We start from the raw sequence: 20,627 nt of genomic DNA on the forward strand, positions 1-20,627 counted from the left end.
AAATTCCACCTCTGACTGGCCCCGTCCCTATCTATTATCTGCCATCTGTTCAGGAGGGAATGGGGATTTTACAGTATCCTTCCCCTGGAGTGGGGAGGGAGTGGAGATTTTACAGCAATCTTCTCCTGCCATGTTACCAAGCCACACCCACCAAGCCACACCCACATAACCGGTAGTAAAAAAATTTGAATCCCACCACTGAAGTTAATCTATAATAAAGTAAAATCCAGAGGAGTATGAATGTTCAAAATGATAGAAGAAGAAAAAGAGAACTTTAAAAGGATACCAGGAGATAATTCATGGAGGATGCAAATGTAGCATGAAGGGAGTGACTCCAAAGTGAGGTCACCAGTTCTTGCCCTTCAGAAATGGCTTGGTGATCTATTCTCATCCTGGAATAACTGTTCAGGGTGCATATGCTCTAAGATACCCAACATTTATTCCTTTTTTTGTTAATTTAGCAGATAAATAAATATTGTTGCATGGTATGTGATTTGAACTATGAATGAGGCTTTAAAACAGATACGGGCAATTTTAAAAAAAATGTGTGATTGCCAAAACTGTAAGGTTTACATAAAAGTTCATAAACAGCTTTAACAGAGTCTTAAGGACAAGTAAAAATTGCAACTCTACACTGCAAACCCAGGGGAAAAAAAAGAAGAAATTATGTTCCTGCCCATGGATATACACCTGTGCTGCTTCCTCCTTTTGAATCAGGCAACCTCCAAACATTAGGTGTGATCCACACCACACAATATTGTCCACCTCTGCTTTAGAGATTTAAATTTTCATTGACAGTTTTTTTGACAACTAAAATAGAAGAACACAAGACTAACATACTGTATCTCATTTAACACAAAAAGAATAATAAAATAGTCACTTACCTAGCACGAGGGTTTGAACCAAAGGTTTTCACTGGAGTCCAACAGTGAGACACTAAATGCCAACATGAAATATTAGAATGACAAGAATAGTTCCAAGATTCTATGAGCTATAATGAACAGGAGTGCTGGGATATTGTAAAACATTTTGTCAAGCTGGCCTCCCTCAGCAACCAAGAAAGAAACCACTTAACTCCATTTTGCAGAATTAAGAGTACTTTTACTGGTTATGAAAAGATAGCAGCTAGCAAAGCAAGATCTGAGGCAAAAGCGCACGAAATCATACATATCAATATGTGACCAAACCCCCTCCCCCGGTAACCCTCATCCCAGTGTCCAATCTGCAAATCCCTTAGGTATCATGTGAGTTCCATCTTCAAGGAGCATCATTAGGTTGGTATGCAGGACGGTTGGCCTTGACCGACACCAAGCACTAAACTCCGGCATGCGCAATAGACGGTGAGACCAAAACTCCCTTTGTACAATCTCTCCTGTACTTAAACTTCCCCTCCCAAATACCAGCTCCCCCTCCCCAATTCAATGGCAGCCGAAAGCAAATAGCGAAACAGAGGCTGACACATTTATAAATGTTTGAAAACATGACATAGGAAGCAAAAATCATACAAAACTACTTCTCAAAGAAATTTCCCTGGTAGTTTCCTATAAATAGTTATGGAACACATTTAACATGATTGGCTGATAGCATACACAGGAATATATAGCTAGACTCATTTTTAGGCTGCATTTATTTAATTAAATGGATCAACACATTTGCTATAAGTAAGATAAACTCTTACCAATTTATAGATGTAGCAAGTAATAATGGGCTCTATGCTAACCTGTACTGCAGGTTGACAGAAATAAGAAGGTTAGGTTATTTTTTAATTTCATTCATTTATTTGTATGTATCTTTATGTTATTTATATCTGCCTTTGTTATGTTTACAAATTTGCCAAACATATCCAAATCCTTCTACATCCTGTTTTGCTAACAACAGCAGCCTTGTTAGTTGAGTTGGGCTGAGAGAGTGACTGGCCCAAGGTCACATCTGCCTTTCATGGCTAAGGTGAGGCTTCAACTCATGGTCTCCCGCTTTCTAGCCCGGTGCCTTAACCACTATAGCAGGGGTCAGCAACCGGTGGCCCTGGAGCCGCATGTGGCTCTTTCACACCTCTGCTGCGGCTCCTTCTTGCCAGTCAGCTCCAGAATTGATAGGGTTTTCAGTTAAGAGAGGGAGAGGAAAAAGGATGCCGCACTAGGAGGAGACACTATGGTAGGGAACCGGACTTCCGGTCGGCTCCAAAATTGGATGGGATTTCTGTTTAGGACCTTTGTTGCTCTTTGTGTGTTTAAGGTTCTCAACCCCTGTACTAGACCAAACTGGCATTTCTATCTGCATTTGTTTTATGAACATATGCTGCATTCTGGAGTGACTGACGTACAGCAAACTACCTTGTCCTGTGAAGATATAGTTGCACCTACCTGTATTGAATGTATAGAGATCATCCACTGCTTTACTATCTTCCATGCCACCATACACAAAGATGTTTTCGCCTACCACAGCGGAACTGTGTTCAAGAGTTTGAGGAGCAGGACCACTGGTTGTGACTTTCTGCCAGGTTAGAGAATCTTAAGATAAGGGTGGGGGGGAGAAGAAAAAGAAATTACTCTCTTATTTTGAAGTTGGCTTGGGCAGAAGCCACTTTCTCATTCTGCTTTTCTCACAGAATACAACCACTGGAAGAAATTCTATAGAGCAGACTGTTCTTTGCCTCCCCATATGTCTTCTGCAAATGACTGTTTTAAAAGCTGGATCCTTTCACTGACAATGTATTTTTTTTAGGTAAACAGCTGCTCTTTAATTCAACGCTCTCAATTAAGACTGTGTCAAGCATCAGTGAAAGGCTGCTTCACTTCCAACCAGGCTTTTGATGGAGTTACCCTTTTGAAGCTGCTTTGTAAAGGAATGTGTCTATCCATCCCTCCCTCCTTCTAAATGCCCCCCCCCCCCCCCCCCGCTGAAGTCCTTTGAGATTTTGAAGGTATCAAAGGGTCAAGGACAAGAATGGATAGCATTTCCTCTAGGCAAATTAGGGTTGGCTGATTTATTATATGAATGGTGTCAATGAGGAGGTCTGGGGAATGTCTAAGTTATAGACAGGCATATTATATATTATTTCTTTCTTCAGTGCCACAGAAGGCAGGAGTGCTGAATGTGGAGGTACAAAGAAAACAGGAGGATCAGGAGGAGAAATTTCTGGGACTACGGACTCCTTTGGAGCAATTTTGGGATTATATGCTCAGTTAGACTGTTTTGTTTTATGACTGCATATGTCACTTTGTGCTCTCTACCATCCATGGTGCCATGATGAAACTCATAACATAACATGCTCTCAAACTGTGTCTCGTGAATAAAAACATTGAGGGGGGGGCTCCATTCAGCTGTCGTCATTATTGCTTGCATAAATTTTTTATTTTTCCCCTTTCAAATACATCCACAAATATACATTCTTGTAAGTATTATTAATGTTATCTATTAACTATTAACATTTATCACTATCTTCTTACAAATATAGAAAACACAGTTGGGGTCACTTTCTTGCCACCCCATATCTCCATCTTGTTTTGCAACAACCCTACTCCTTCCATCTTCTCAAGCTCCCTTCTCTGCCTCCTTCTTTCCTCCTCTCCTTCTTTTCTTCTTCCCCTTTCTTTCCTCCACTCCTCCTCTCTTCAGCTGTCATTATCATTGTCATCACCACCACCAGTGGTGGGTCCCAGTCCCCGTCGCTACCGGTACGCTGAGCATGGGGCCGGGCATCCTAGTCGTGCATGGACATTGTGCATGCATCGCATGCCCCTGCCCCTGCGACACCCAGCTGTTCGGCAGAGGTCATGCAGGTGCAGCACACTGTGCGTGTGTGCGCAATTGGCAGTTATAAACAGCTATGGGACGTGGGTGGGCCAAATGAGCCACCGTGTGGCTGCTGCTCCCAACTTGGATTTTATTTCTTGGATTTCTAGACCGCCCCCTCTCCCAAAAAGGGACTCGGGACTACTATCGGTACGGCCGTAACGGCTGGAATCTACCACTGATCACCACCACCGCCCATGCAAATAGTTCTATCTATTTTTTAAAAAGCATTAAATAATATTTAAACAAATCTTTTTTTACATTTTAAATACTAATTTTCCACCAATTATCAGCAGAAAACTATCTTGTTGAAATTTGGCACTAGAATGGCTCTGGAGCTGCAAAAGAAGAATCTGAAAGACACATGCAGTTGATGGAGCATAAATCCTCATCCTCCTATAATGTTGCATCTATTTATCATGTTGTATAGTGGCCATCTATTTCCTTACAGAGAGGAAAAAGACATTGAAGCTCATTTTTAACCTCAAGCACCTTGTGTTTTGGAGCTGCAATGTATAAACAGTATACAGTATTTACTTGTAAATAATCTGACTTGAAATTTTAGTTGTGAAATACAGGGTTTGGCTTCATGATTAATTGAACCACAGTTTACTAAATTAATTAAATTGCCTAGGATTGCATGACATAGTGAACCTTAGATTAATTATATTGTTTGGATTTGCATAATATATTCCACCACAAACTGATACATCACCAGCTACATTTTATTCTGGAATGTTGTGCTTACTTAACTTATGGTTCATTGTGTTGCACAAACTCAGAAAACTGGGTTAATTGAGAAAGCAAAGGGTATCTTATCCATGGGTAAGGGTATTTTGTGATCACAGCAAAGAAGCCACAGTTTAGCCAAGTGGGTTGTGTGAACCCAACCTTCCTGCAGCTTCTTAAAAATAAGAAGGTGAATTCTGGCATTACATACTGATCTGCAATAGTTGTTCCTGCTTGGTGGAACTTTCATGATAAGCAGTTCCATCCCAACCTATAATTCCAGTCACAGATTAAGTTTTCCAATGGATCTGTTTCTGAGATTGTAGGCAATATCCATTTTCTTTACTTAAAACCTGGACTTTACTCTTCAGTGGGCATAATCTCTAAATTGGTGACTTCCCCTGGGAGAAAATCACAACAATATGTCCGGGGGGGTGGGGATACTCGAATCAAATATATAAACATATATACATGCTGGGAGCATAAATAGTTTTCTTGAATTGCAACATGAGATGCAAATTAAATAAAAGCAATGCATTAAATTTTATCGATCATTATGCACAGTGGAAACAGAAATTGGAGGTGGAGGATCATTTCATAAAAGCATCTTCACCTCATATCTTATATTGCTATTCTGTTTTAAAATGATATTCTCCCAAGTTATGTATGAGCCGTTTAATTTTTTTAAAAAAGTATATATTCATGCTTATGTATATTGTGACCCTAGCTGTATAGGGAAAAGAGTGTCTAATCCCTACCTTCAGTTATTGCCCTTGTACAAAAATAGCCTCATTCATATGTAACATTATGCTATTATTATGTAGATAAACTTTGGGCAGGAAAGAGTTTGGAAACATTGTCTTCCCCTTTTAACAGGAGCTTATTATTTTTTCTGAACCTCAGCCAAATTGGATAATGATCAGGCTGACTTGGAATGTAAGGTGGTATAGAACAGGCCACGAGAGTGGGGAAAAGCTGTTCTAATTTTACTTTAAACTTAATAAACCCTGTGATTTTGGACAAGATGAAAAACAACAACCCACCAGTTAATTAAAAGCAGAAGCGTAACTTCCAATTTCTTCCTCAAAGCTATGCCTGAGAAAGGGGCAAAGAAACTGTGCATAGCCACAGTTCTTGGATGTGATGCTAAATCATTATTTAGTGTAGCATTTGTAATGGATCAATGAATTCTTTAGTTGGAAAGCCAGGGTTAATCATTTATAAATCACTGTACATAATTCAGAAACACTGGACTTACAAATGAAGCCCAAAGACACCAGTGCTTTAAAGAAAGGTGAATACTATTGTTAGAAGAATAATTGGGGTGTTCTGGGGTTGCGCAAGAACAAATCCCTGTGTGAAGTTACCAGAAGAACAAAAACAGATCAAAAAAGGAAATCCAGACATACTGTGAGAGAAGGAGATTCATTTATTCCCAAAAGCAAAGAGGTTGGTTTTGGGGGGTTGGCTACACAAAAATTAGGTCCAAAGACTTGGTTTCAAAAGGGGGACTGGCCCTTGGTGTGGACTTGGGGGGCATGGTTTGTTGTATATGCTCTTTCTAAAGTATTTGTCCAAAGGTAGTTGTCCTTCCTGTGCAGATTGAGGTGCTCCTGTTCTGGCCTTTGATCCTGAGGCACTTACGAAATCCAGAATGAAAGATTGCCCTCAGATATATAGTTCCCTCCCTAGGTGTGGATTTATTATGAGTGTCTTCCTTCATCCTGAGGGATGCCTGCCTCCCCAATGGAGCCAGTGAGGTGCTAAACCCTCCCTAGGTGTGGATTTATTATGAGTGTCTTTCTTTATCCTGAGGAGATTCCTGCCTCCCCAATGGAGTCAGTGAGGTGCTAAAAAGTGTGGGGGGGACAGATTAGAGGCCTTTTAACTTCCAACACTATATCACAAGAACTTCTTTCCATCCTTCCTCCTTCCCTCATCATGACTGGTTGAATATTTTTCTTGCTGGATTATTCCAGTCGCTGTGCAAGTAAGTTGGTATAGAGTAGACCATGCATTAGGAGCAATCTGATATACTGTTAAGCAGTGCTACCAGACAAAATATGAAAAGGATCACAAAGTGAGGTAGAAATCTGGAATTCTACACTCAACAACATTATGCTTTATAATTACTCTCTGATGATTCATAGATATTCATTGCAGGGACTATTATCTACATGTCTTCCCCCTCCCTCTACATATACCACCATCTTGTTCTGCAACTCCTCAAAGTAAAAGCCCTGATCTCCTTGTTCCCTTTAGAGGGCCTCTCTCCAGGGATGAGTAAAAGTATTATCTACCCCAACAGAAAACTATTCTGATTATATTTGCACAGTGCATAATTACTAAAGCAATGGTGTGTGTGTGTATGACTGTGTGACAATCTTGAAGTATGTTGAGTCACTAGCAGCACAATTTCTCTTCTTTCTTTACATGCATTAATATTTACATCAGACATGTCAATAAATCTCTTCTCTCCAGAAATCCAGACTTGTACTCAGTAGCTAATTGTAGCCGCTCCAAGGACACCAGAGTAGCTTTTATTATAGACATGAAAAGAGTAGCATATGCGAAAAAGTTCAGTCTAATGGTATTATACATTTATTCCATGTTTACAAGTGGTTCTGTCTTGTCTAGTCTTTACCTAACCAGTCTTAGCCTTTATAATATAGACAACAAATTATGACCTCCAGATTCTCCCATATTTTGTTTGGGAGGAAACAATGGAGAAGAATTAGCTCTTGATGTGGCCCGCCAGCGGAACTGAGAGCAGAGTCAGACAGTGGGGAGGTTGAGGAGGAACATAGGCCAGTCCTAGAGGCTGGGTAAGGCTCGGACGAGGGCTCTATGTCGGAGGCAGAGACAGGGTCGAGGCCATTTGGCAGTGATCAGGTGCCTACGGAGCTGGACAGCAGTGAGGCAGAGGCACAGCTAGAGCCTGTTTCCAGTGTATGCATGCGCAGAACTGCCAGAAGAAAAGAATAACTCAGAAATCAGGGTAGACTTGGAGAGGAGCCAATGTCGCGATGAGATGAAGTGCAATCTCAATGCTCTGAGATCGCCACCGGCACTTTTAATGCTGAGTGGTCCAAACGGACCTAAACCGTCCTGCAGAGACAGTGAACGGGAAGAATACGTCCTGCTGATCTCAGGGACATTGTAAAGTCCCTGATTGATCCAGGAGAAGTTTTTCTAGCTGGGACAAAAGCACAACCCCTAGGCTGATGAAATTGGGGTGGCTCCGAAACAGAAGGATATGGAAAGAGAAAGTGTTTTCAGCTGGTAAGGAATTTTTACCATTTTAAAAAGAGACTGCCTATAAAAAACTTAAAATTGATTTAAATTTGAGAACAGAAGAAATAAGTGGCGGAATTAAGTTTTGAATGTTTTTGGACAGTGTGTTATCTTACTTTTTAAATGCTATTTTCATGGATGGAATTTGTGCAAGCCTTTTAAAACGAATGGATTAAGTTTTCTTCTATCTTTTTTTAAATTATTATTTGCAACCTATGGACTAAAATTCTCCTTCTTCATTAGTACATGTGTTTTCCCTTTTTCTTCTCTATTTCATTCAAGAATTTGACTTTTTTTAAAACTTAGAATATAAAAAAGATACAAAAGGAAACAAAGAAAATTGTAACAACAGAGGGAAAGACAACACTGCTACTCGGAGGCTGGAGGTTTGTGCATTGGAAACAAAACACGTTTACTTTCCTCACCGATTATTCTGACTTGGCACTTCAAGGTCTCACTGTTTATAGAGAGTGATAAGAAGAAAAGCATACAGATGTTCCTTTGAAGTATATCTTTAACGAGAGAAAAGTGAAAATAAGACCTTATTGTGAATTTATGCTTAATCTTGTAAAAACCGTCCAAGCCAGAGCAGCAGTGTTTGTCAGCTGGAGATAATGGCACAATTTCAACAGCAGAAAGAAACTTTAAGTTTGCAAAAGATATTGTTAGAAATTCAGAAATTATCAAACACATTTGAGAGGACAGAGAAGAAGCTGGAAAATCTAGAGCATCTAACAGTAAAATATGATGAAGTTGGAGATGTTTATCGAGTGGAAAAAGTGCAGGTTAGAGTCCTAAAAAACGAAGAGAAAAATGACCATAAAGAAATCAAATCAGCTGATACCTATGGTGATTGGTTTGTGTCTGGAAATGGAAAGAGTGGAATATGGAAAGAGGAATTAAATGGAGGGGAAATCTACCTCAGATGGCAAGATACAGAAGAAGAAAAAACAAAAGAATTTATGGATTTAAAGAGAGAAATTTTATTAGCAACATCATTGATAACACCACTGACAATTAAAGATAAGCTGATCAAGGAAACAGAAGAAGGGCATCGAAATTACATGAGAGACTTAATAAGCAATGAGTTGCAAAGAGGAGTCCATACAAATTTGATGAAGGAGATGATTAGAGGACTGATACCACAAATGGCAGAAGACATGAGATTGTTTTGCTACTGGAAAGATACAGATTGATAGATGAAAGTGTATAATCTAAAACTAGTTAAACTTATTGAAATTTAGTGACAATAGATATAGTTAAATAGATAATGATAATGTATACATATGTATTGCTATGGTAAGTAATAATTGGATATGAATATTGAATGGTACCTATGAAAGGAAGATTAGAAATTTTTTGGTTATGTATAAAAGTTAATAAAAAGAATTAAGTTAAATTTGATTAAGTTTTGATTATTAGGGGGAAAATGTTATGATAAAGGATATAGTCGAATAAAGGAGGGATAATGATAACAACGTATATATATGTATGGGTACAACATAAGCAAATTGGATGTAAATTGTAAACAATTATTTGGAAAGGAGGATTAGACATTTTTGATACTAAATATTATGGATGTTTAGCCAGAATAGGCCATAAGGATTCAGTGTTATTGGAGGATATTAGAAATAGCAAATGAAATGCCAGTATGTGGTTATGTTTTAAATCTTGGTATATTTTATGATGAAGGACGTTTAAACAATTATAGTCAAATGAAAATGGAGATATGATGATGGTAATATGTATAAATATATCTGAGTTAAAATACTTGAGTTAATATGAATTATGGTTGATGACTGTGGAAGAGATGCAGGAAAGTTTTTTGTAACCAACTGATACACTTTCTACAGTATGTAAAAAGGAGGATTCTTTGTGTTTTGAAAATAAAAAATAAAAAAAAATTATATATATATAATATGACTTGGCAGTAAAATCACAGGCGGAAGGTGATTGGCCCCTCCCATAGAAAATAAAAGAGGAGTGAAAAGAGAGTGGGCTTTTGCAGGAAACAATTCATTTGTTCAGTCATAAGATTCATTTCAGGAGTGTGAAGATCTGTCTGTGAATCTCAGAGACTCTCTGCCCAGTCTTTCCTTGCATAGCACCTCATTTGGAAAATATTTACATGGTAGCTTTCCAAGATAGATAAGGTCTGTAGTCATAAATATTCCTTTGAAAGACTGTTTGCCAGGCCTTGCTGAATGTGAATGAGAGGAATTCACACTCGTTTAATAAAAGGGGTTTTGAGGAATGTGAGGAATGATCAGTGGTGGGTTCCTGCTGGATCGCACCGGATCGCGCGCGCTCCCTTTCAGCGCTCCACCTGGCTCGCGCGCTCCCTTTCAGCGCTCCACCTGGCTCGCGCGCTCCCTTTCAGCGCTACACCTGGCTCGCGCGCTCCCTTCCGGCGCTAAAGCCGGAAGTACAGTCTTGCCCCGCCCCTGGCGAAGCAACGACGCCTGCCTGCGCTCCACCAGCTCGGCTGGGAACGGAGATGTTTCCTCCGCTGAGGAAACATCTCCGTTCCCAGCCGAGCTGGTGGAGCGCAGGCAGGCGTCGTTGCTTCGCCAGGGCCGGGCAAAACTGTATTTCCGGCTTTAGCGCCGGAAGGGAGCGCGCGAGCCAGGTGTAGCGCTGAAAGGGAGCGCGCGAGCCAGGTGGAGCGCTGAAAGGGAGCGCGCGAGCCAGGTGGAGTGCTGAAAGGGAGCACGCGAGCCAGGTGGAGCGCTGAAAGGGAGCGCGCGCGATCCGGTGCGATCCGGCAGGAACCCACCACTGGGAATGATGTATGTGGACAGGGAGGTGGTGTGAGGGACTATAGTGAAGTTTTCCAGGAAGAATTGAACACATTTCAATGAGGGTGCTGAGACAAGAGGCAACCCCACCCAGAACTGAACCAGTGACGTGCAATCAGGTGAGGCAAGTGACGCACAGCCTCACCACTCTCATCATGAAAAAAAAAAGTAAAAGTAAAAAGCTGAGCTAGTTACTGCCTCACCGTGGATGACTCTGCTTAACTGTTAAAAAAAGCTGGAAAAGGTATGTGTGGGTTGGAGGGAGGGGGAGGAATTCAAACTTCATCCTCCTGGTGCTGTGCAGGGCTTTGGGCAAAGGCTGGAGGGAAGGACCCTGGCTCGCTTGTGCTCTCCCTCCCCAAGAGTAGTTTGATTGCAGGCAGAGCCATGTTGTGGGGCCGGTGTGTGTGCTACAGCATGGCTCTTTGCCTGGATTCCTGCCTCCTCCTGTGGTCTCCTCACTGGTGCTCTCCCTCCCCAAGTGTAGTGACTTCCTCCCCAGGCCCTCATTCATTTCTCTCTCACACACACACAGCTGGATAAAACTATATAAAAATCTAGCCCAGCTTCACTGATTACAAGTTTGAAAAGGCAACGTGGCTCCGCCTGCAATCAAACTACACTTGGGGAGGGAGAGCACAAGCGAGCACTGAGGAGACCACAGGAGGAGGCAGGAAGCCAGGCAAAGAGCCATGCTTTAGTACACACACTTCCCCCCAGCCTCTTTCTTTTAGAAGGCTTGGATCGGCTCCCCTCCCGCTTCTCTGCCTCTCCTCACCCCAGCCTGCCAGCAGGAGGTGGTGGGTGGGCTTTATTGTGTTCCAGGCATTTCCCACCCAGACAGCAGGCTGCATTTGCAATGGTGGAGGTGTTTGGGAAAGGCAGCAGGGGAATGGGGGGGGGGATGGCAGAGGAGCTGCTTTCAAGCCACTGGAAAAGATATCCAATCCAACTTTTGTGTGTGTGGGGGTTTGTTTGAGAATGAGTGAGAGAGGGAAGGGGTAGGAGAGATAGTCCAATCCAACTTCTGTGTGTGTGTGTGTGTGTGTGTGTGTGTATGTGTGTGTGTTTGAGAGAGGGGGAGGAAGGGAGAGAGGGAGGAAGGAGGGGAAGGAGAAGAAAAAGAAAAAGAAAGAAGGAGCAAAGGAGAAAAACAAATGCTGTCGCTTTAAATTGGAACTGAGCATGCCTGGCTGTGGAATTCTGGGAGTTGAAGTCCACAAGTCTAAAAATATTTGAAACCCAGCACTGTGTCAGTGCCTCACCAGTCATAAACCTCACCGCACGTCACTGAACTGAACAGGAGATAGAAGAAGAAATTTTGGACAGCCACTCCCTATAATCTCTCAGAACATATCTGTTGGGGCAATAGTAATAAGGGTTTAGTCTTGCAAAAGGCTATTTATTGGATATAAAGAAAGAAAGAATGGAACTTTGGCTGGATTGTTCTATGTTGTTCTTGAGCTGCACCTGATATCAGGAAACAGATGGAAGAAGACCTAGCAACATCAGCATGAGTGGATGAATGTCACTTTGTTCCCATCTGCTATTGATCATCTGATTCATGAGTGATGAAGAATAACAGATTGTATACATCTTTTAACTGCTACTTGCCATTGCCAGTTTAAGTGAGAAACACTACTCTAACTGTGGTATAGTTAAGAATGACATGAACTTGTGTACTCATGGGCTAGGATGCAGATACATGAGAATTCAGATGAAAAAAAAATAGATACAGAATGCAGAATAACGGAATTGGAAGGCATCGAGTCCAACCCCCTACTCAAGTGGGACACCCTATACCATTTCTGACAAGTGGCTGTACAGTCTCTTTTTGAAAGTCTCCATTGATGAAGCACCCACAACTTCTGAAGACAAGCTGTTCCATTGGTTGATTGGTCTCTTTCAGAAAATTTCTCCTTATTTCTAAGTTGAATCTCTCCTTGATCAGTTTCCATTCATTGTTGCTTATCTGGCCTTTAGGTGCTTTGGAAAATAGATTGTTCCCCTCCTCTCTGTGACATCCCCTCAAATATTGGAATACTGCTGTTATGTCACCCCTGGACATAAGGGGTGACTAGACCAGCCATGCCCAATTCATATGTTTTAACCTCCAGGCTCTAATCATGTTTGTTGCTCTTCTTTACACTCTTCTAGAGTCTTTTTTATAGAATGGTGACAAAAACTAGATGCAGTATTTTAGGTGTGGCCTTACTAAGGTTTTATAGAATGGTACTAATACCTCAAATCATCATTTGTTAATGCATCTGTTAATGCAATTTAGGATTGCTTTGGCTTTTTTGGCTGCTGCTGCACACTGCTGGATCATATTTAATTGATTGTCCACTAGGACTCCAAGATCCCTCTCACAGTTACTGCTTTTAAGACAGATTTCACCTAATCTGTATGTGTACTTTTGATTTTTCTTGCCTAAGTCTAAGACTTTACTTTTCTCTACATTGAATTTCTTTTTGTTAGATAGGGGCCCTGAGTTCAAGTCTGTCAGGATTAATCTGGATCTTGAGCCTATCACTTAGAGCAGGCCTGTCAAACTTCCGGCCCGAGGGCCAAGCCTATGCCCGGTTTAGCAAAGGGGGAAAAAAAGTTCCAATGTGTCACGTGATGCTGCTGCGATGACATGAGTTTGACACCCCTGATCTAGAGCAGAGGTGGGCTGCTCCCGGTTCGGCTGAACCAGTAGTAGCATCGGTGGGAGGCTCCGTCCACCTGCCCAGACGCTTCTGCACATACGCAGAAGTGTCGCACGTGCAAGTGCGCAGAGGAGCGCACTCGAACCGGTAGTAAAAATATTGGCAACCCACCACTGATCTAAAGTGTTCATACCAGCCTAGTATCATCTGCAAACTTGATAAACTCCCCTTATCAAATTGTCAGGTTATGTTTGTTCTGCTTTTTCCAACTGATTAAGAACCGAATCAGAGATGTTGAAAACAGTCTGTTATGGCTGAAATGTATACATTTGTTGAATTGTAAAATACCTTAATTATCCCCACCATGCTATAGACCAGGGGTGGGGAACCATGGCTCTTTTGCGACTTGTGGACTTCAACTCCCAGAATTCCAGAACCAACATGGCTGCCTCAGGAATTCTGGGAGTTGAAGTCCCCCAGTCATAAAGGGGTCATTGTTTCCCACCTCTGCTATAGAGCAGGGACCTCCACCCTCCAGCAAACCTCCAAGCTTTGCTGGCTGAGGAATTCTGGGAGTTGAAGTCCACAAGTCGCAAAAGAGCCATGGTTCCCCACCCCTGCTATAGACACACAGCAAATACTAGTTTCATAAAATGAAGGAAGCTCCTCTAAAAGCTCTTGTCAAAACCGCCACACATACAACATTGCGCAATAGCTCTGGGAGAATCTACATTTGCTTCTCAAAAGATAGTCCATGTTTATTTGCAGAGCAAAGTTTTACAACTATTGCCAAAATTAGGACTGGCATGTTGCCCTGCATGAGACCCATAAAAGATTAAAGCATTTTCTCTTCTGGAACAAATCAGGCTAAAGTTGGATCTAAGGTACAGTGGATTATGAACTTACATTTAGAGCTGAGTGAACCTTTTATTTGAAAACATCTCAGTAGGGAATCTAAACTTGGGCCAAATCACCTTCAGTGAGCAAAGATATATCTAAAAGGGAGTCATTTTTAAATGAGATACATTCCTTTCAGCTCTCTAGGTGCCATGAGAAAGTAAGCTCCAAAGCTTTGTGTCATAGATCTAATCAAAGGGCATTCATCTTTCATTTGCTCAATCACACCGTAATATATCTGTGCAGAATGAGCTCCAATTTCCCATGACTAGAAAGAATAAATAATGTTACTAGAGGGATACAGTATGTTTTGAAACAGGTCCCAATACTAAATCAGATTTTTGTTTAAAACTTCTGTTTTAATTTTAAAAGGTTCAAGTAATTCAACAAAGCTAGTAGAATCCCTACCATGCTATAGACACACAGCAAATACTAGTTTCATAAAATGGATGGGATTATCAGAAGCCACCCTGGTGACTTGTCATGGCTGATCCTAAGTAATAATGTATTAGGATAAGAAATGTTTTTTGTTTTGTTTTTTTACAAAACATGTGCAAGAATGCTTTTGACTAGCCATTAGCTAAACGAACTATAAATCCTGGGAAAGTTATGATTTTACTCACCAAGATCAAAGACATAGACCCCTGGAAGGCAATACTTGGCATTCTGGCTTGAACAACCTCCAAATAAATATATCTTGCCTTTTACTACACTATAAAAGAAAGTTGAAATGTTAAAGTCATCAATAAAACTTCTGTATCTCCCCGCCCCATGGTTAGGATTTTCTGTAGAAAAATATACCCTTGGTTCCTCAAAGAGTATTGCTGACCTGTAATAGCCTTCATCACACAGTTGTATCAATAATCTAATTTGGGAGTGGAGAAGCTTTTTGGTCCTCAACAGCCAGAAGTGCTGGCAGGATTCCATGATGTGCCTACAACAGCTGCCCAGCTAATGAATGTTAGGAAGAACTGGGGATTATGACAATGTGGGTGTATTTCCAGGCTGTTTCTAGCATTCATCAGCTAGGCAATGGAATCAGGTGAGAAGCCAACAGGGGATAAGGGCTATATGAAATGCAGCTGAGGGTTACAGGTTATTTGTAGATCATAGGAGGCCTAAATATGATCTACATTCTGTTTTTTTTTTAAATTTTGCTGCAGTTTACATTTCTATAAATACTGTTTTTATAGTTTGGGTGTGTGTTCACTCATGCATGACCTTGGTAACTTCCAGAAGAACCAGAATATATGAATAACAGTGACTAATTCAATACACAAATAAACTCTGCAACATAACTTTTTTTTCACAATTAGAACAGGAAATAGGTTCCCAAAGAGAATGCTTTCTTAAAAACTAAGGGGGGAAAAAGGTGGTTGATTCCATAAGGGATTACATGGCATGAAAAAAGCAGTTGGAAAACAGCTGTATTGTTATTTTAGATGAAGTGAAATATTTATCTCTTGAGAAAGTGGATAAATTCATTAAATTGTTTACTATCGCATCTCACCCTCACACATTTTCTGAAGTATAAAGCTACACTTGTATATTGAAAGAAACAGGTTCAAATGGAAGCAGAATTACAAACTTGGAGGTGAGGAACAGGGATGAATTACACATGAAAATTACTTTCTGGTTTTTTGTGATGGTTTGAAGCATTTAGTGTGCAACACCTCACTAACAGAAAAGTTTATGTTCAGCAGTAGCAGTTCCAGGCAATTTGATGTACACCACACCACACCACAATTACCTGTTCAAGAAAGGCTTGAGGTGATGTGAGCATCATAGAGACCATTTGAACATGAACAACTTATGGCATTTGTCATGTGGGGCTACCTATGGAAGTCTATACAACCATATCTAATAATGGAAATATGCCCCAGAGGCCATTGACATTTTATAATTGTATAAGCCAATCAGTGGAGTGGTCAGCTTATTGTTATTTCTAACTATACCTTCCTAGGTATTTTTAAATTATAAATAAATATATATCCATATCCACTGTTTTTTTTTTAGTCCCACTGGAGAGGTGGGTGGGACATGAAATTCCTCATATGGCTTATCTCATACAGCAGGGGTGCCAAACTGGCGGTCTGTGGGTCAGATGCGTCATGCGCAGGCCACGGCCACCCGAGCTCCACAAATGTTGTGAAATGTCACGTGATGGCAACGTGACGTGGCGAGTTTGACAACCGTGTCATACAGCTTTGTAGAACTTTGTTCATTCATGGTTTTGCCATACTAGAGTTGGCGAAGTAATGCATGATATTTGGAAATCCATATACTCCCTAATAAATTCATAAGTGAAGAATAATGACTCCAGGATCAATATGATCTAGATGTTAAACATTTCCTAAGCCAAGAAGATGTTTTTCTTCTTATATATTCTGGTATGTATTCTGATATATTTACATAAAATAATATATAGTCTAGCCATTTTATCAATAATGGGCTTTTGAAGAGGAAAAAAGCTCCATGAATCTTCTAAACGAAAAGAAATAGTTCATTTTCACTACATGCTAATATTGAAATATTTACTATAAGATGAATCAATTAGAGCAAATTAGTAACAATTTGTGTTATAATCTAACATACCTTGTTCTCTTTATCAAAGAACAAGCTCCATTTATCATAATGGCACTATTGTGGAGAAAGCTTGGATAGATTCCATTTCAACACCCTTCACCAAGATTCAATTGAAGTTAACTTAGAATAAAATTGATCATGGGTTTTCTGACCATTCAGTAACTGGCGTTTTTTGCTTTTGTCTTTACATATTTGAACTGCTGGAAAAATGGATAGAATAGAATAGAATGAGTTGGAAGGGACCTTGGAGGTCTTCTAATCCATAGGAGGAAACCCTATACATGTCAGAAAATGGTTGTCCAATCTCTTCTTAAAAACTTCAAGCGTTGGAGCATTCTGGAACTTCTGGACGCAAGCAATTCCACTGGTTAATTGCTCTAACTGTCAGGAAATTTCTTCTTAGTTCTAGATTGCTTCTCTCCTTGATTACAGTAGGAGAGAAATAATATTGACAATATTAGACTAATGGCCTTTAGATTTTAGTAGCCTTCATGCTGCCTGAAGATAATGGGACTTGAAGTCAATCTGACACCAAATCTTATCTGATGAAACTGATTTCTTGGCTACTGATGTTGTCTGGGCTTCCAGGGTGTATTGGAATGCAGTTTTGTTATTCCCAGCTTGAGCAAAGAGACAGTACAATGCCCATAGCTGAAATCCACAAGAGCTAACCTATATGGGAAATTGTATTAAAATGGTAGTATGGATTGTGGATGACAATGAAGGGTGGATATCCATGCATAATCATACACATGGATTCCTTACCAAGGACTAATCAGCTGAGATGAACTATTTTGTGTAGTACAAATGAATGGACAATACAATGAAACATCTTGGAATTAATTCATGTTTAGGTATAATCAAATTCATCTTAATATCAGCAGTATTTTTGGAGAAAGTATCTGTGCTTTGCTTTCTTTAGGTTGAACTCAATTGCATGAAATCAATGCTGCAGGACAGCCTTCTGCAATGCAGTGCCCTCAATATGCTGGAAAAATTTTGTATAACAACAGGTGGCCTACTTAATGGCCACTACTTTTTTCTAGCTCTTTGGTGTTTTAAACCAGGTGTGGCTAAGACAGTCTCCTTCTGGATATACTGTATGGTCAGCATCTAAATAGAAAGTGCTAAATGAGAAGCAATATAAAGTAAGATTTCTGATTTTCTGAGCTATTAGAATAACTTGTATGAAACTCAGAATGAATAAAACTCAGTTTACATCCAAAAATGGGCACATATTGCTAATCTCTTCTCCTTTGTTTTGAGCTTGAGAAATAATCTAGTTTTATTTTATATCTCTGTACCAAGAAATGATGGATACATTTTCTTTTTCTGAACTGCTTACTTACCTAAGTGAATGCCCTTGTCGTGGGCATGGAATATGTCCATCCTGTGGTATCTTTTCCCACATCAAATCAGTCAGGGTAACTGAAAATTAGGAGATATTTGAGATTACCATCATCATCATTAAATACGTCATTGTATATTTATATGGGTGGAGGTGTACACGCCAACAAAAAGCACTGGTATCTAAATAAGATTTCCAAATTTTTTAAAAAATGATTGTGATGCAAGTTCACACACGTTATTTCCTTCTAAGAAAAGCAAGAGTAGATGTTTCCTTTCTAAGATCCACATTTTGATTATTATACTGTGGTGTATAAAAAGGCTGACTAGTCTTATTTATAGGAGAAAGTATCTTATTTCTGAAGAAACCGATGGATGCTCCAGAAAAAGATTAGAGAAGAAGAGGAAATATTTTCACTATAGATTTGGGGAATGAGTGGTTAGTTTCAAACATCATGTGAAGTGAGAATGTGGTTTATTTCGTTTTGCTTTACAGTGTTGTAATAATGAGATTAACTGTGGTTAGAAAACAATCCATAATAGCAAAATCACATTTTAATCTTATTTGTTATGCACGGTCTTTGTTGACATGCAGATCACTCAGTTAGGCAGTGATCCTATCAGGTACTGTGACATTCATGGCATGTTTCATGAAATATTGAATAAAGAACATTGAACAATCAAATATTCAAGAAAAAATATTGGCTCTATTTAGCAGAATACAGAGGCATCTGAAGGCTCCATTTTTCATTAAAATGATAAAAGCAGCATTGTGTTGCTATACACAATGACACAAAATGTATGAATCTAGTTGCTCTAAGGCATAATATGTTTTAATTAGTCTAAGCTTGGCATTTATTCATTTAATTTGTGTACCACTTGACTCCTGAGGTTGCGTATTAATCTGTGCATTAGAAGTTTATTCAAGAAATCTTGGTTAAAACAATGGGAGTCAAGAACCAAATTCTTGTGCTAAAATGAGTCAAGAACCAACTTCTTGATTGTACCAATTCAAGTCCCCCCCCCCAATTTTTTTTGCAAAAGGCACATTCTACAAAATGATGTATTTTTGTACAATTTTTATATTAGGAATGTGTACAGGAGAAACACTAGCATTATTTGCAAACTATTCCTTCTTCTATGGTTTACAATTAAAATTCCGCAATTTCATAATGATAACTCTTTTTCTTCATTACAAATAAAACTGCTCCATTACAGTGAATTCCAAAGAGACGAATAAACTCCTAAACATACTGTCTGCTAGAAAAGATGAATAGTATCTCACTTGTCAACATGTAGAAGTCATTGAAATATGTTGGTTGATCATCCTGAAAAAGAAAGAAAGAAAGATACTGAACTTGTTTTATTCAAAGGTCATCAATATTGGCATTTAGACATGGAAAGATTTTAAAATTAAAGTGTAGTTTAGCTCTCTCGAGTTGGTTGCATTAGAAATAATAGACAAACAATTATCTAGACAGAAGCAGGCATATCTATGAGATATCAATAGAGAATGACCAGGATGTTGTGATTCTTAAGCTCAGTGACAGGAGAGAGAAGATTTTATCCAACAGTAAAAAAAGAGACGAGGCATGCAATTTATCACAGCTTGAGAACTGATGCCAAATAGTGATCAAATTAACAAGAGATAACAAAGAAAACTGATACTTACAGAAGCATTATAAAAGGAGCAGCCCCCAAATATAAATGCTATATTTCCAGCCATTACCAATGCATGTCCATGTCTAAATAGTAAATCAAACAATGATAAATATTATGGGAGCATATTTTAAATTAAGTGATATAAGTACACCATGAGGTAAACCCTTTTTTAAAAAAAAGAGAAGAAAGCAGCTTTGATGTGAAAGCATTTCTTGTTGTTTGCTATTTTATTGATACAAATTCAGGATATTTCCATAATTGAGTGAAGACATCATTATACTGCTTTGTATCATCATCATCATCATCATCATCATCATCATCATCATCATCATCATCATCCTCTTTATTTTTCTCCATCATATGAAAACCTCCCCTCCACTAAATGAATCATATATAATTCTATATAATTCTACCTCCCTGTCATTTAAATAAGATGGACTTGGTTATATATAGCATGGACAGAAATGAAAGAAAATGAGTCAAAGATGCTGTTCACATATCAACAATCATATCAATAATCCAATCATTTACTAAGTTGCAGTTCTTACTCAATTTGTACTGTTTTCTGGAATATGGAGTTCTGTAATAATTATTCATTAAGTTTTTTAAAAATCTAATGCTGACTTTTTTTTTATTTAACAGGAGTTATTCAATAAGCTCTTCAAAATTCTAGCCTGTTACTCCAGCAGAGACTTATGGAAGTGTAAACATAAATATTAAAAGCAAAGTCCAAAAATATGATAGATATATTAAAATATCAACCTAGGAGGGTGAGAACCAGTCAGAAAATTAACCAAAGTCAGGAGAAGCCATAGGAAAGAGCCAGACCAAGAAAGTTAGGACCAGATCACTAGACGGAACTCATCAG

General features: G+C 39.4%; 1 protein-coding gene across 2 annotated transcripts in view; it reads right to left on the reverse strand.

Moving 5' to 3' along the window:
- Window positions 1–20,627, reverse strand: part of LOC309388481 (kelch domain-containing protein 3-like) — an 84,820-nt gene that overhangs the window by 48,721 nt on the left and 15,472 nt on the right. For both annotated transcript variants that reach the window (XM_081945850.1, XM_081945849.1), the window contains exons 3-8: window positions 19,770–19,842; window positions 19,383–19,425; window positions 18,100–18,178; window positions 14,788–14,876; window positions 2,364–2,510; window positions 885–936 (exon numbers count right to left, since the gene is read on the reverse strand). In XM_081945850.1, coding sequence (XP_081801976.1) covers window positions 885–936; window positions 2,364–2,510; window positions 14,788–14,876; window positions 18,100–18,178; window positions 19,383–19,425; window positions 19,770–19,842 — 483 coding nt within the window. The remainder of the gene's footprint in view (window positions 1–884; window positions 937–2,363; window positions 2,511–14,787; window positions 14,877–18,099; window positions 18,179–19,382; window positions 19,426–19,769; window positions 19,843–20,627) is intronic.

This window comes from Natrix helvetica, assembly GCF_964273705.1.
Source record: "Natrix helvetica genome assembly, chromosome: 2".
Classification (NCBI taxonomy): domain Eukaryota; kingdom Metazoa; phylum Chordata; class Lepidosauria; order Squamata; family Natricidae; genus Natrix; species Natrix helvetica.